Source organism: Vulpes vulpes, chromosome 1 (assembly GCF_048418805.1).
Source record: "Vulpes vulpes isolate BD-2025 chromosome 1, VulVul3, whole genome shotgun sequence".
Taxonomy (NCBI): domain Eukaryota; kingdom Metazoa; phylum Chordata; class Mammalia; order Carnivora; family Canidae; genus Vulpes; species Vulpes vulpes.
Window position 1 is genome coordinate 39740748 of NC_132780.1, and position 15013 is coordinate 39755760.

At 42.0% G+C, this 15013-nt stretch overlaps 1 protein-coding gene across 7 annotated transcripts in view; it reads right to left on the bottom strand.

The window, feature by feature from the left end:
• The window catches only part of PRUNE2 (prune homolog 2 with BCH domain), a 258654-nt gene that overhangs the window by 23563 nt on the left and 220078 nt on the right, over positions 1-15013 (bottom strand). For 6 of the 7 annotated variants that reach the window (XM_072762669.1, XM_072762667.1, XM_026001522.2 and 3 more), the window contains 2 exons: positions 14810-15010; positions 5382-5555 (listed from right to left, as the gene is read on the bottom strand). In XM_072762669.1, the coding sequence (XP_072618770.1) occupies positions 5382-5555; positions 14810-15010 (375 nt within the window). Of the gene's footprint in view, positions 1-5373; positions 5556-14809; positions 15011-15013 lie in introns of all 7 variants that reach the window. The other variant, XR_012002387.1, reaches the window with a different exon arrangement.

Sequence of the window (15013 nt, forward strand, 5' to 3'; positions counted from 1 at the left end):
AATTTTATGAAAATATATACTTTGGGGAAAACTTGAGAATTACTTCCTAGTAACTTGGACAGGGAGTGGAGGTCTGTTTGCATGTGGTGGTAAGGAGATAAAAGGCAAGTGTGGAACTCCAAAGAGTCAAGGAAAATATAGGGACATCTCAGGACATTTTTCCCACATCTGAAAGCTCTGTCTCTCATTCTTTAAGCTCTGTGTTCCCTCAGAGCTCGTTTCTAAAACTCATGACAGCTACTGGTCAAAGTCCCACAGGTTTATATGTAAAATCTCACACATCTTTCAGGCTTAAAAATGGATGCAATGCATTGTCTTTTTTTTTTTTTTTTTTTAAGATTTATTTATTTGTTTTAGAGAGAGAGCACATGAGCAGGGGGAGGAGCACAGAGAAAGGGAGAGAGAGAATCCCGAGCAGGCTCCATGCTTAGCATGGAGCCCGACATGGGGCTTGATCTCACCACGCTGAGATCACCACCCAAGAAAGTCAAGAGTCAGCCAATTGACCAACTGAGCCATCCAGGTGCTCCCCCCACCCCCGCCTTTTTTTATATCCCCTTTTAAGCACTTGGAATTTTTGCCATATAACATAGATCTGGATTTCAGAATCATTAAACAGAGATTGCCTCAGAGCTCTGAGTAGGCGGACGGGACATGCCCTCCAGCCTGATCAGAACTCAGGGTGTTTTATTTTTTCAGGACTCTAAATACCCCCCTGCTGATTACATGGCAGTAAAATACCAGCTGGATATAGACTCGGATGGGCTTAACTCTTGAAAAGCAGTTTAATAAGATGTTCTCGACCAACATAGAGAGCATGACACTATCACAAAAGAGGTGAGGGAAGAAAGTGATACCAACTAAAAATAAATCAAATTATGGGTTTGTGTGTATGACTAATCTGAGGTTGTTGTATACAGTGTTTACTCTGCATGTCTTAGAAGATGCTACCTATGTAAGTATACACCTGGTGTAATATATGTTTGCAAAACCGGATTGGGATAGCTTCCCTATGGATTATTTGCTTTGTTCTGTCTTTTCCAACATGCCAGTGTTTTCCAACTTCTTTTTAGAATAAGATGGGAAGGAAGATGGCAGAAGGAGGTATATTTTAATACAAGAAGAGTTTGCTTCACCGAACAACTGCATTTAAGACTCATAACCTAATGAAAATCCGCAAAGGATAAGGTGGCTTCCCTACGCTACTGCTAACCACCACAACGCTAGGTAATTTAGACTCAGCACAATGACAAGGACCAGGTCCATTAAAAGAGATAACAGACATAATGAATCCAACTTACAAACAAGTACAAAAGCATCCTTTCAGAAGCATCTTTTCTAGATGTTGCTGCCTGGCCTCAGGGTGTCAAGATCATGACCTCTCAGGTACTCTGGTTTCTTTTTCTGTTTCTGGAGAATTTCTAAGAATTTTTTTTTAAAGGACAGTATGAGGTTTATAAACAGTATTGCAGAAGTCATCTTAAATGGCATTTCAGCTCTTTGTGTCAATGTGTCTGTCCTCAGAATGCTGTGGTGTCACGTTTGCTCAGGTTCATGTCATTGAAGGACTAGTGAAGAATCGACTCATCACTTCCTGCTCATTGCAAAGGCACCAGAAATATCTCTTTACAGAAAAATTTCCTGAAATTTACAAATGGAGATGTGTTTTTTTGTGCGTGGGGGCCTTTTTTTTTTTTTTTTTGCCTTTTTGTGGGTTTTTTTGTACCTTTGGGCAGAGTAGCTGTAGGAAGGAAAGAAGAGGCAAAAGATACGGGGGGAGGGAACAGGAGGAGATAAAATGTAAGCTATCAAAAAGGAACAGGAAGAAAACGATTTCTTCATGGAAGTTTTCTTTCCAAACCAAGACCCAGAGGAGCCATTTTTGTTAGACTCTAGGGATACTTCAGATCGTCATGGCTGGCAAAGAGCAATGACTGGAATGAGTAGTCCTATCTGCTTTTTGTCCGCTAACCCAATTTCTCTCTGCTAAATATGCAGCTTGCTCAAGTTGGCTGTCAGCAGCCGAGTAATTCATTTGAAGTGTGGTTGTTTGAAACACGTTATTTTATCTGACTCTCTTCTTAGTGCCCAGGAGTTGAGTTTGGGGTGTGTGTGCTGAGGTGCCTCCGCAATCCCACCGCAGGGCCTCCTGAGACCCTCTGAGGCAATCGTGCAAACCTTACCTGAGGCAGAACAGAGAGGAAAGGGACGTAACACAAGTTTGCTGGCCAGCAAATGGAATGGAGAGAGAAGGGAAGATGTCACAGTCGCAACAAAACATACACACACACACACCAGCCCGCAACTCTTCTCCTCATTCTTTCCAGGGCTATTTGTCCAGCAACACTGTAGAGAAGTTACCTGAATCTCCTATAATGAAATAAGAGAAATAAAAACAAAACAAAACAAAACAAAACAAAAAAACAAGAAAGGAAACTTCTCAGTATAATGTTTGGTATGACGGTCCTTGGTTATTTAAATGCATCCTCTGTTCCAAGGTCAAAAAAGCCAGTTTCCGGCCTGAAAGTGACCCCACCCAGACCTCTTTTTGTTCTTCTATTGAAGTAGATAACAGGAATGTTGCTCACGGACTCATGGGAGGTGACACTGGCTTTATCACCCTCTTTGGACTGATGAAATAGTTGAGGCCTGAGAAGTGAGGTCATGTACCAAGGTCACAGAGTGATAAGTAGCAAAGACAGGTGTTGAACTCTGTTCTATATTGTGTACGAGGCCTCTTACAATAGCTCACATAGAACTCACCAAAGCTGACGGCTGAATTATTTGTTGCAATATTGCTCTCACACCTTGTGCCCAACTGGCATGGACACTTGGCAGAGCCTGGCTTTGCAGCCAAGTGAGGCAGCAATTTTAATCACCACCATCTTGTGGTTAATCTGCACTGTACGGCTGCCATTTTCCTGTTGGTCTGAATGGGAAAACCTCCTCAGAGCAAAACATCAGACCCCCAGACAAGACCTCTGCTCACTGTGGAATGCTCCTTTTTAAATGCTCATCAGAAGCCAGGATAACAAATGCAGTAGATTGGTCTCTAGGGAGTCCTGCTTTATCATCACTGAAGTCTAAGAAAGCGGTGTCAGCTTCCAACACAGTGGCCTGAGCCTTGGCAAATTCAGAAGTAAAATCTGAACTGTCTTTACCTACAGAGCACAGAAGCTGCTCAGGGGGTGAGAAGAGGCGGCATCTGGCTAACGTTCCAGGTGGGTGGCTGCAGCCAGAGGCACACTCATGCAGGTCAGCTCCTGGAAGAGGCTGAGGCAGAGCTGGTAGGGGGGGAGAGGAGGGGGAGGAAAGGTGGCCTTTTCTTCCATACCAACCAGGCAGTCACACGGACAAAACCAAGCTCACGACACAGAACAGAGGGGAGCGAATGCCAGGGGAGGAGGTGGCAGGGATGCAGGGCACAGCAAACCAGGTTAGACTTGAGGTGTAAGCTGAACTTTCACAAAGAGAAGCAGAAGCAGTGGCTTTGTTTAGCCCCTGGTGGGTTGATGATAATCACTCTTTCCTGAGCCAGGCAGCAGATCCTTGGGCTCAACCCTCCCACCCAACCCAGCTACTTTCACTGTGGTTGAAAGAACAAGCAGGTGAGTCTGTTGGGAGAATGAGAAATAACCTGGCCTCGGGAAGTCAGGGAAGCAGTGAGGCCGCTTCCTCATAACAAAGGGGCTCTTGATTTAAGACCTGAGTGGTAAACATTCTTATGGATTATTACTGGGTGACCCTGATTTACTTTGACAGACTTTTCTACCAGTGTTGACCTTTTTTGAACGGGCACGGGCTACTTTTACAGTCGGCCTCTGTTTTGTTTTCTTTTTATTTCCAAAAAAGCCAACAAACCAAAAATATCTGAAGCATGGCTCAAGAGAGACATGTGCTTCTGGGAAGATCTGGGATGATGTTTAGGTTGTGGTTTTTGTCCTAAGAACGAAAGGGTTGACTCTGTGGCCTGTTGTCTGCTCTTTGCAGCAACATCAGGACCTCCCATTCTGTGAGGCTATGGAAAGGCTTCCCTTGGAGGCAACTGCCTCCAGTCCCACGGCAGCCATCCCTGGGCCATATTATTGTTTCAGGTCAAAGAGTGAGGCAGGGCAAAGGCAAGCCATGGCCAGGGGCACCTAGGGGCATCTTCTTTCACTTTTGAGGTCCGGATCGCTGGCCGGCCTCAACACTTACATGGTGGGAACAATGCATGGATTTCCATGGCAATCAGCTGGTGGAGGGAAGTCTGATCGGAAAAACAAAATGTCCTTCTGCTCATTAGAAAACGAAAGCTATGGGCTTAATGCGGTGCCAAGATGCTTATTTCCCTGTCCTTGCTAAGGAAGAGAGAACAACAATTGCCTTGTCAGCTTACACTTTTTTTCTAGAGCAGCAGAGTGTTTGGGGTGGTGCTTCAGGACTGCAGGAAAGGGGCGCATGCAGCAGAAAAATAAAAAAGCCATTTATGTTTTCCAAAGTTGACAACATTAAATATGTTGCTTGTGCTCATCTGACTTTTGTAGCTCCAAAATCAATCAAGGCTCCTGGAGCTCCTACAAGGCACTGGAAACACAGAACACAGTGTTTCTCTCTTGCTTGTCCCTCCCTAAGCAGATGGAGGCTTTCACTGGAAAAGCCTGTTGTCAGGCCTAGGTGTATAGAAAAGCAAACTTCTGGGAGGGGAAAAAAGATGACCAGGCTGAGTCTAAAGAGACTTCCCAAAGTTTCTAAGAATAATCAAAAGACCTTTTCGTTATGAGAAGCATCTCTGGAGTACTGATCTTACTATAGGCCATGGTAGTAGAGACTCAGAAGAGACTTAGTTAAATCCTACAAACCATGGTAAGGGTAGTCACCATCCGTCACCATACAAAATTATTACAATATTTTTTACTGTATTCCCTGTGCCATACTTTATCATTCCTGTGACTTATTTGTTTCATAGCTGGAAGTTTGTTGAATATTTCATAATGTATTTAAGTGTTGAATCACTCTGTTGTACATTTGAAACTAACAGAATAGTGTATGTCAACTATATTTCAATAAAAAGACCATCCAACTGATCCATATGAGTTCCAAACAGACATTATTAAATTGGACGACTACAGTTTTCAAGAAATTTGCCCAGAAGATTAAAGCCGTCAGATACTTGATGTGAAAAGCAGTTTTCACTTTGGAAAGCTATTTTTTACATAGGCTTTCCGATGTCTATAGAGTTTGAGTCTGAGGTAATGTGCTTTGCTCTATGGCCCCCTGAGTATTGATTGCAGAATAGGGTTTTGAGGACGTCATGCTGCAAAGAACCCTCTTTCATTATCTAAGAAAAAAATATGGCTGCCCTGTTCCCCACCTCCCTGATTCACAAAGAGCTTGACTACCTCCATGTGAAATGACTCTCCTGTAGGGCTCGATGACCTTCATGTCAATACGCTGTTCCTGTTCTCCAATCACCACAGTTCTCCACAATCGGTTGTCCTCTCGCTCTTCTTCTGCTGTATACTCCGGAATAGACTCTGACTCTTGGCCAGAATCTTTGTTAGATGTGGAGACTTCTGGAAGTGAAGCATACAGGAGGACTGAGGAGCAAGACTTCACAGTTGAGGCAGTTTAACCACAACCCATTTCCAGACAGAGTCAACCTGATGGCACTCCCCATCTGGCACAACCATCCTGACCACATAAAGGATGCTTATTTATTGATGCACTGAACAGCCAAATCCATTCTAAGGCCAAGCTGAGGGTGGGGATAGATGCAGGGCTAGAGTTGCCTTGCCTCAGTGGGCCAAGGGAGGACAGGCTGGTACCAATTCATCCTTGATCACAGGTTAAAGACTGGACTTTTCTCATGGGGTGAAGGGCTATTTATCAAGCCCAGGCAATTTTGTTTCCTTGGGTCACACATCCTAAGTGGTTAGTATCTTGATGACACCACCAGCCTAGACCCTGACTCTAAAACTTACAAAGGACTTGGGCCCCCTTCCCTATTAGAAGTAAATTTGGGCATAAGTATGATATTACCTCCAATCGATTTTTCAAAATTCCCCACAGAAAGATTTTACATTAAGTAAGAAACAAACAACTCTATAGACCAGAAATGCTCCAAGGCCAAAAATTCATAACATTCCAATTTGTGGGTGCATGTGGCAATAAAAAAGCCCACTGAACACTCTTTGGGGAAACATTTACTACCCACTCTTGCACATCCAGAAAAAAAAAAAAAGACAGCAACCGTGCTAAGTTTTCTGAAAAGAATAAACAGCAATTGTTTTCATTTTTACTTAATCTATGAGTTTAACAATGGTTATTCTTTGTATGTTTAAATAATTTGAAGGAAAAGATTATTTACAGCCTTCATAATAATTCCGTGGCATATTATCATTCTTATTTTTCCATTCATGGGAAAAGACTTTTGATTTACATTGTACTTCTTTCATTTTATGCCACTTTGATAATTAAGAACAATACTTAACTAGATAGCCACAATGTGTCAGGCACAGCAGTAGGTATTATAGTAGTAAACCTGCCCATGCAAACACTGACTTTAAGTAGTTTGCAATCACACTATACCCTGAGTGTGTGATTCTCATTCTCTTTATTTTACCGTGAGGCTGGGAATTTCTTGGGCCAAGAAATTGTGCCTGAACACCTCTGTTATTGTTTACATTTTTTAAGATTTTATTTATTTATTCATGACAGAGAGAGAGAGGCAGAGACATAGGCAGAGGCAGAAGCAGGCTCCCTGCTGGGAGCCCGATGTGGGACTCGATCCCCGGAACTGGGATCACACTCTGAGCCAAAGGCAGATGTTCAAACCGCTGAGCCATCCAGGCGTCCCAACGACTTCTATTTTTCACCTCCATCAACTAACTCCACATTTAACTTGGAAACATGCACAGAGTTCTCAGTGAAAACTAAGGTGAACGGGTAAATAAAGGAAAGCTTGGACAGTTTCCTGAAAGTATGGGTACTCGGTAAGGAGACCACAACAAAGCCATGATGTTCTGGAAGATTCCTCAAGACACATCAAATGTGTCTGATTATCCGTGACTTAGGACAGCACACTGAAATTGAGCTGGGAAGCCATCCTAGCCTTTTTTGCCAACACCAACAGCTACCATCACCTACAGAGCCTTGCCTCACTCTGGCTTCCTCTCCATTCCCAGATGAGTGTGCCTCATCTTACTAAGGACAGAAAACAACAACCTTTGGCTTCAGACCAAGCTCTGCATCACTGGCACAAATCCATCCAACGGCATTGGACTCTCAGTCTGGAATCCCTTCCTGCTTCTCCTTTCCTCTTGGCTGAGGGCCCCTGGATGCTTCTCTTCACTCCCTTTCTGGGACCCTGTTTTCCATCTGGTCTCTGGGCCCCGAGACCCAGAGGGCTTGTCTTCAATGTTCCTGTACGTGCACACTCTACCTTGCAACAAACTCGCCATCCACCAGCCCCTCTATCCTTGTTTGGGACTTTCTGGCTTGCTCTACCTTGACCCGTGTGATCTCTGTGGGGTGGAGGGGTGACTGTTTTGTTTTCTGCATGCTTTTACTGAGGCTACCACATTTTAAAAAATGTGTATACCATATTATTTTTCCTGCTTCTAAAATAAAATGCAAATAAAGGTTGAAACAATGCTGACATTGTCCAGAAAAACCGCAAAAATCACTGGTGCCACTCTCACTCATTGTTTGCTGTGTATTCTTTTTATTACGTAGGGAAGTATACAAGCATACTTCCCTCCCAAAGTATGATCATTCTATATATTCTGCATGTTCTTTTTAAATTTTTTAAGATTTGGGACACCTGGGTGGCTCAGCGGTTGAGCGTCTGCCTTCGGCTCAGGGCGTGATCCCGGGATTTGGGATCGAGTCCCACATGGGGCTCCTGCGAAGAGCCTGCTTCTCCCTCTGCTTGTCTCTGCCTCTCTGCCTCTCTCTCTCTGTGTCTCTCATAAATAAATAAATAAATCTTTTAAAAAAATAAATAAATTTTTTAAGATTTTATTTATTTATTCATGAGAGACACAGAGAGAGAGGCAGAAACATAGGCAGAGGAAGAAGCAGGCTCCATGCAGGGAGCCCAATACAGGACTCGATCCCAGGGCTCCGAGATTATGACCTGAGCCAAAGGCAAATGGCTCAACCACTGAGCCACCCAGGTGCCCTTCTCTCTCTCTCTCTTTTTTTTTTAAGTAGGCTCCACACCCAGCGTGGAGCCCAAGGTGGGTCTCAAACTCAGGACCTGAGATCAAGATCTGAACTGAGATCAAGAGTTGGATGCTTAAGGGCAGCCCCATTGGCCCAGTGGTTTACTGCCGCCTTTGGCCTGGGGTGTGATCCTGGAGACCCAGGATTGAGTCCCGCGTCGGGCTCCCTGCATGGAGCCTGCTTCTCCCTCTGCCTGTGTCTGTGCCTCTCTCTCTCTCTGTGTGTGTGTCTCTCATGAATAAAAAAATAAAATTAAAAAAAAAAAGAGTTGGAAGCTTAAGCAACTGAGTCACTCAGGGGCTCCTTATTCTGCATGCTTTTTTTTTTTTTTAAGAATTTATTTATTTATTTATTTATTTATTTATTTATTTATTTATGAGAAAGAGAGAGTGAGCATGAAAGAGAGAGAGAGCATGAGCAGCGGGGAAGGAGGGGTGGAGGGAGAAGCAGAGTCTCCACTGAGCGGGGAGTGCAACTTGGGGCTTGATCCCTGAACCCTGAAAACATAACCTGAGCCAAAGGTAGACACAACTGAATGAGCCACCCATATGCCCCCCATTCTGCATGTTTTATACTTATTCTTCTGTAATACGATTCTACCTAAAAATATAGCATAGGCTTCTTTTTAGTGAATATAAACCCTCTAAACCCTCTGCTTATTTTTTTAAGTTTGTTTATTTGTTTATTTGTTTATTTATTTATTTATTTATTTTGATAATCTCTACACCCAACATGAAGCTCAAATTCCCAACCCAGGATCAAGAGTCACAGGCTCATCTGAGTCACGAGCACCCCAACTCTGCTTATTTGCTTATTTTAAAAAGAGTATTCCATTTTACTGATTTTTTAGTTTATCATTTCATAGTGATGGAAATTTAGTTTTATCCTATTTTGTTGTTCTTATAAAGAATTTGCTTCATTAAGCATCTTTGTTCAGGTATCTTTTGTGTGCATATTGTTATAGGTCAACTTTATAGCCGTGGGATGCTGGTTCAGAGACTATAAGGATGTAAAGTTTTCATGGGTATTTTTGCCCTTGAATATGTCACACCAAAATATATGAGTAGTTGTTTCTTCACACTATCAAAAACTCTGGAGGATATTAGTTTTTAACCCTGGACAATTTAGGGTGAAACTTGTCTCTTTGCTCTTTTAATTTATATTCCTTTAATTATTAAAGATGGTGAAAAATTTTAAGTGTTTATTGGCTATTTATATTTTTCCTACTGACAAGGAGGCACCTATAAGGTCCTTTGCCTATTGTGGTCCTTATTGATTTGTTGGGTTCTTTATATAGAACTTTGTCATGCATTGTAGCCATTTTCCTGCTTTGTGCTTAGCTTTTATTATTTCTTCCTTTCTTTTTTTTTTTTTAAGATTTTATTTATTCATGACAGAGAGGGGGAGGGGGTGCAGAGACACAGGCAGAGGGAGAAGCAGGCTCCATGCAGGGAGCCCGACATGGGACTCGATCCCAGGTCTCCAGGTTCAAGCCCTGGGCCAAAGGCAGGTGCTAAACCGCTGAGCCACCCAGGGATCCCTCTCTTCCTTTCTTTTTAAAGATTTTTTTAAAGTAATCTCTACACCCAACATGGGGCTCGAACACACAACTAAGATCCAGAATTTCATGCTCCACTGACTGAGCCAACCAGGACCCCTGTGCTTGGCTTCTAAACTGATATTTTTTTCAAAGAGAAATTTAATATTTTTATATAGCTGAATCTGTTAATTTTTGTCTTTATGGGTTTATTTTTTTAAAGATTTATTTTTTTTAAGATTTTATTTATTTATTCATGAGAGACACAGAGAGAGGCAGAGATACAGGCAGAGGGAGAAGCAGGTTCCATGCAGGGAGCCAGATGTGGGACTTGATCCCAGGACTCCAGAATCATGCCCTGAGCCAAAGGTAGATGCTCAACTGCTAAGCCACCCAGGTGTCCCTATTTATTTATTTTAGAGAGAGAGAGAGCAAAAATGCACAAGTGGGTGGGGCAGAGAGAGAGAAAGAGAACCCCAAGCCGACTCCATGCTGAGTGAAGAGCTGGATGGGGACTCAATCCACAACCCCAAGATTATGACCCAAGCCAAAAACCAAGAGTCAGATGCCCAACCGACTCAGCCACTCAGGTGCCTCTGTCTTTGTTTTTTGATCACTGTGTTATAGTAAGAAAGGGCACTTCTACCTAAAAATATCTATGTATACTAGAATTTTCCTACAGTTTATTATTTTCTTTAAAGCATTATCACTCATTTTGGTATAAAAGCGTGGACCTTTTTATGAGATGTTATCCGTATTGCTTCAGAGAGCGAGAGCTGGCAAGTTGCTGGGGTTCCTTCTCCTTTCCCACTTCTGATTGATGTAAATGGGCAAAAGAAATTATTTAAGAACTAGGGATACAGTAAATTCTCAAAGTGTTCATTGCTAAATGTCAACAGTGTAAGCTAGCAAGAAATAAAGATGGCTTTATTTACTCCCTTGAATTAGCAATATCCTCTCCATCTTCATGATTCTTCTGCTTCACTCAAAATTCCCATCCCCCATGCCCCCATGGCCATCATTTTCTATTTTCAAAAATTTCAGGACTCATTTAACTCTCTATCCTCAGGGCCTCCGAATTTAACTTTTGGTCTGATGCCCTCTCCACTAAGAAACGCTTGATTTTCTTTGTCTTCTTTCCTTAATAACAAGCTTTTCTCTCTGGTGACTGTGGAAGTCAATTAAGCCCTGGGGAGGAGCCGACTTGAACATTTTCCTTTGTCTTTCATGGGATGATTTAGTACACAAGCTCCTGAACATCCTGTGCTGTGCAGACCACGGTGGGAAACCCAGCGTTGGTGGACAATGTGAACTCCCTAGGGGTGGTGTCAGGGACGTGTGTCTGGCCAAGGGGACCAGCTTTCTACATCATGATCAGACACCGATAATGTGAATAATCTTAGGAGATGTTGTTTGAACTTTCTCTTGTTAGAGGTAAGGCATCCTGTGTGCAGTTAAAAAGTTTTAAAAGTGCTTTTGGTGACAAAGTGCAGGGAGGCAGTTAATTGGACTGTAAAACTCAGCAATTCACAAGTACAAAGAGGTGTCCTCCTTGCAGACCACGCCCTATGGCATCAGGTTGTTTGGGGTTAAAACAAAATAAGATTAACTTTTATTTTAGTTAAGTATAGTTTATATGTACAGTTAAAACACAGAATTGATTTTATGAGCCGGTTACCTGCCAGCTGTGAGAACAGTGGAACATGGTAGGTGGGGAAGCTAAATGACGTGACGGCCTGGTTGTCTGGAAAAAATAGTGGAGCACCTTATTCACGCTGCAAACTGTCTGTTAATAGGGGTTAGTTTTGGAAAAGGTAGCTTAGGGGCACCTGGGTGGCTCAGTCAGTTAAGCGTCCGACTCTTGACTTCAGCTCAGGTCATGATCTCAGGGTCAGAGATCGAGCCCAAAGTAGGGCTCTGGGCGTGGAACCTGTCTAAGATTCTTCTCTTTACTCCTTCCCTCTGTCACCCCCTCCCTGCCCTGGCATGCTCTCAGGCTTTCTCTCTCAAAGAAATAAATAAATTTTAAAAAGAAAATGGTAGCTTAAACGAGGTCACTAGCCATCATTGGAGCCTAGGAGGAAAAAATATAAAAGCACATGAATGTTTCTTACAACACTCTTATCAGAAATATTCAGGCTAGAATTCTTTATCATTTTTCCATTTCCCTCATGACACGCTTTTGCTGGGATCTGAGTTATGGTGAAAATAACTGAGGTGGGTTTGGAAAACAGAAATAGGTCATCATTTTTCTCACCTTTGGATATTTTTAAGTTTCTAGGATTAGTATTAAATAAAGCATTTTTTTTTAAATAAAAAGGTTCAGATCTCCCTCAATCTGAAAGATTGACCTAAATCCTTCCGTATCTATGTGCTTTTGATATCTTTGGCACTTGTAAGTACCAAAGGAAGTCAAGCTTTAATTATATCAATATAAAAATATATTGAACGATATCTTCCAGCAATTTGGGCACAGTTATTAAAGAAAATTGTTTGGAAAAAAAAAAAGAAAATTGTTTGGAAGTGGAGACCGATTTAATGTCTTTTGAAAGTGAGATTCAAAAATGTTTCATAAGCAAAAACCACATTGTGGGCAAATAATCTGCCAGGAATGCTCGGTCATCAGCTACAGAATAAAACAGGCAAATGGCATGAAATTTCTTCAAGTACTTGGTAAAGAGCCTTGAAGTGATGAAAATGCCTGGATAAAAGGGCGTGTAAATAAATGTACAGGTAGGGCCATCTGGCTGGGCTTCAGGTGTGTTAACCTGACCTAGTAAGAGGCCCTCTCCATTCATTGTCAGTGTATTTTGGGGAAGAAACATGGCCCAGAAGTCAAGGACTACAGCTCAGGGTTTGAGCTGGCTCTGACATTGACTAGCTATGTGACATTACGTAAATTATTTAACCTGTGCCTCAGTGTTTTCATCTTAAAATGGGATACACATGATACCCATCCCTAGAACTGACATTGACAGAGCTGAGGATTAAAATACTTAATATTTCTGAAGGACCCAGCACAAATCCTGGTAGGGTTCATAGAGAAATCACTGACCAAACATTTTGAAACACCGTGCCTTCAAAACTCCAATTTCATTTAGAATGTATACACTTGGTTCCAAATGCTCACGCAAGAAACCCACAAACATGCCACACTCAAGCATTTAGTACACTAAAATGTACTCATTTCTCTTATACAGTCAGCTTTCTGTATCTGCATGTTTATGAAATAAAGATGCCCTTTGTGTTTTTCAATGCTTAACGTTTACGTTTGTTCAAAACAGCACCTGACTATCCATCTTCATTTGAAAGTCAAGGTGGGCTTTACAGTTCAACTTACATTAAAATTCTGTCCTTTGAATTTAAGACCTAAATGTAGGGTTGTGGCTGTGAAACTGGTTCTTTCAACAAAACTGTGTCGACTAAATAAAAGAAACTATGTCAGCAAGTGGCAGCTTTAATTACCAGTTTGTACAGCCACCAGTACTTCGCTCGGCAGTTTTGCTATTTATAAACAGAGAAGGTTTAGATGTGGTGTGACATGGCTCTCTAGGGCAATAGGGAAGTACAGGGGGAGAGAGGGAGGGACTAGCTCATGCCACGGCTGTCTTCTTGTGGGATTGGAGTCAAGGCATGATTCTTATATATTAGCAGTTAAAGGGTTGGGAGCAGCTGGGGGCAACTGGGGTGGATGGAATAGATGGGGAAGTGTCTCTGGGATGGTAGGAAAGAATGTGAACGCAAGACCTTTCTTCTACTTGTGTATTTCAACTTACAGGGTCATATACGCAGATAAGTGCGGAAATTTGAGAACACAGCAACAATGCAATATAAAATCTCTACTTCAGCATAAGAAACTGTGGCACAATTAGCTTAGCCATTTCCAGTTCTTTTAACCTGAGGAAATAAAGACTTATCGAAAGCAGGGTCTGGATCTGTGCTGGTCATGGTAGGTGTCCTGGAGGCTCAGGGATCAATGGTTGAATTAATTAGCAAATTTGATGAATTTCCTAATTGTGTTCTCCTAGGAATGATGCTGTGTAGGTATCGGGGCATCTTTCACTGTGGTATTTGTTTTTTGACCATAATAATTTTCATAATGTATAAAAGGAATAGCTGTGGCCAGGATACTCCTGCTTTGAATTTCAAATATTAGAAAGTCAGAGAATACCACCCTATAAAATAGAAACTATGTATGTAATGCCATTTTATAAAGCAAATGCTTTGTATTTGGATATAAGTTCTTAACAAATCCAATTTTACTGAGCAAGAGGAAGAACTAAAGTGAGACTGATATTCATATCAGGAATGCGAGTGTTTGATCTAGCGACTCTTACTTTTCTCTCCACCCATGCCGCGCAGGCCATCTCTCCTTCCTTCCTATTTTACTGGAGATACATAGCAATAAACATAATAATGTCCCTGCCCTCAGAGCAGACATACTGGTGGGAAGAAAAAGACAATAAACATAAAACAAATAGCTAAATAATAGGATTTCAATTACTGACGCATGGAAAATAAAATAAGTAGAGGGATAAAAAGTGACTAGATAGGGGTGTGGGGAGTGCCTTTGATGACAGAGGTCAAGGAAGGCCTCTCTGAGAAGGTGACATCTGATTAAGATCTGAATAAAGAGGAGGCACCAGCCATGGAAGGATCTTTAAGGAAAAACATTTTAGAGAGCGGGAGCTTGTACAAAAAAATTAGTAAACTCTCATTTCTCTGCTTCAAATTTTATCTTCCAGATTCTTTGCCTGCAAACCCAGCCCAAATTTTCTTACAACACAGCATGTAAAAATTTTCCCACAACCAGTGCCTAGTACAAGGCCTGCCAAGATCGTTTAACAAAGGAACGGTGGCTATGGAGAACCTCTGTGAACCATACCTGTTCTATTACACTCTAAACTGTCAATCACAGCCACCTATGACCTGAGATACAAACAAAAGCTTCTAGAAATCACAGAAAGGAGCCACCAGCAACAAAATGGGAGGTTTGTTCCGAGGGCCATTTAGATAATCTTTCACTTTTCACCTAACTGTGGCCTTGACAATTTGGTGACTTACCATGCCCAGTGTACTCAAAAGAATCTGCTTCATCAGGGGTATCGAGTTCATCCACATTGATATCAATTTCATCTGGACTGTCCAGGTTATCATCAGAGAGAACAGATCCTTCACTTTGGTCCAGAGAAAGATTGATATTTGGGGCTGTGAGTTTGATTCTCCGAGGATGAGCATCACTAAGATCTAGAGAATTAGGAGGTTCTA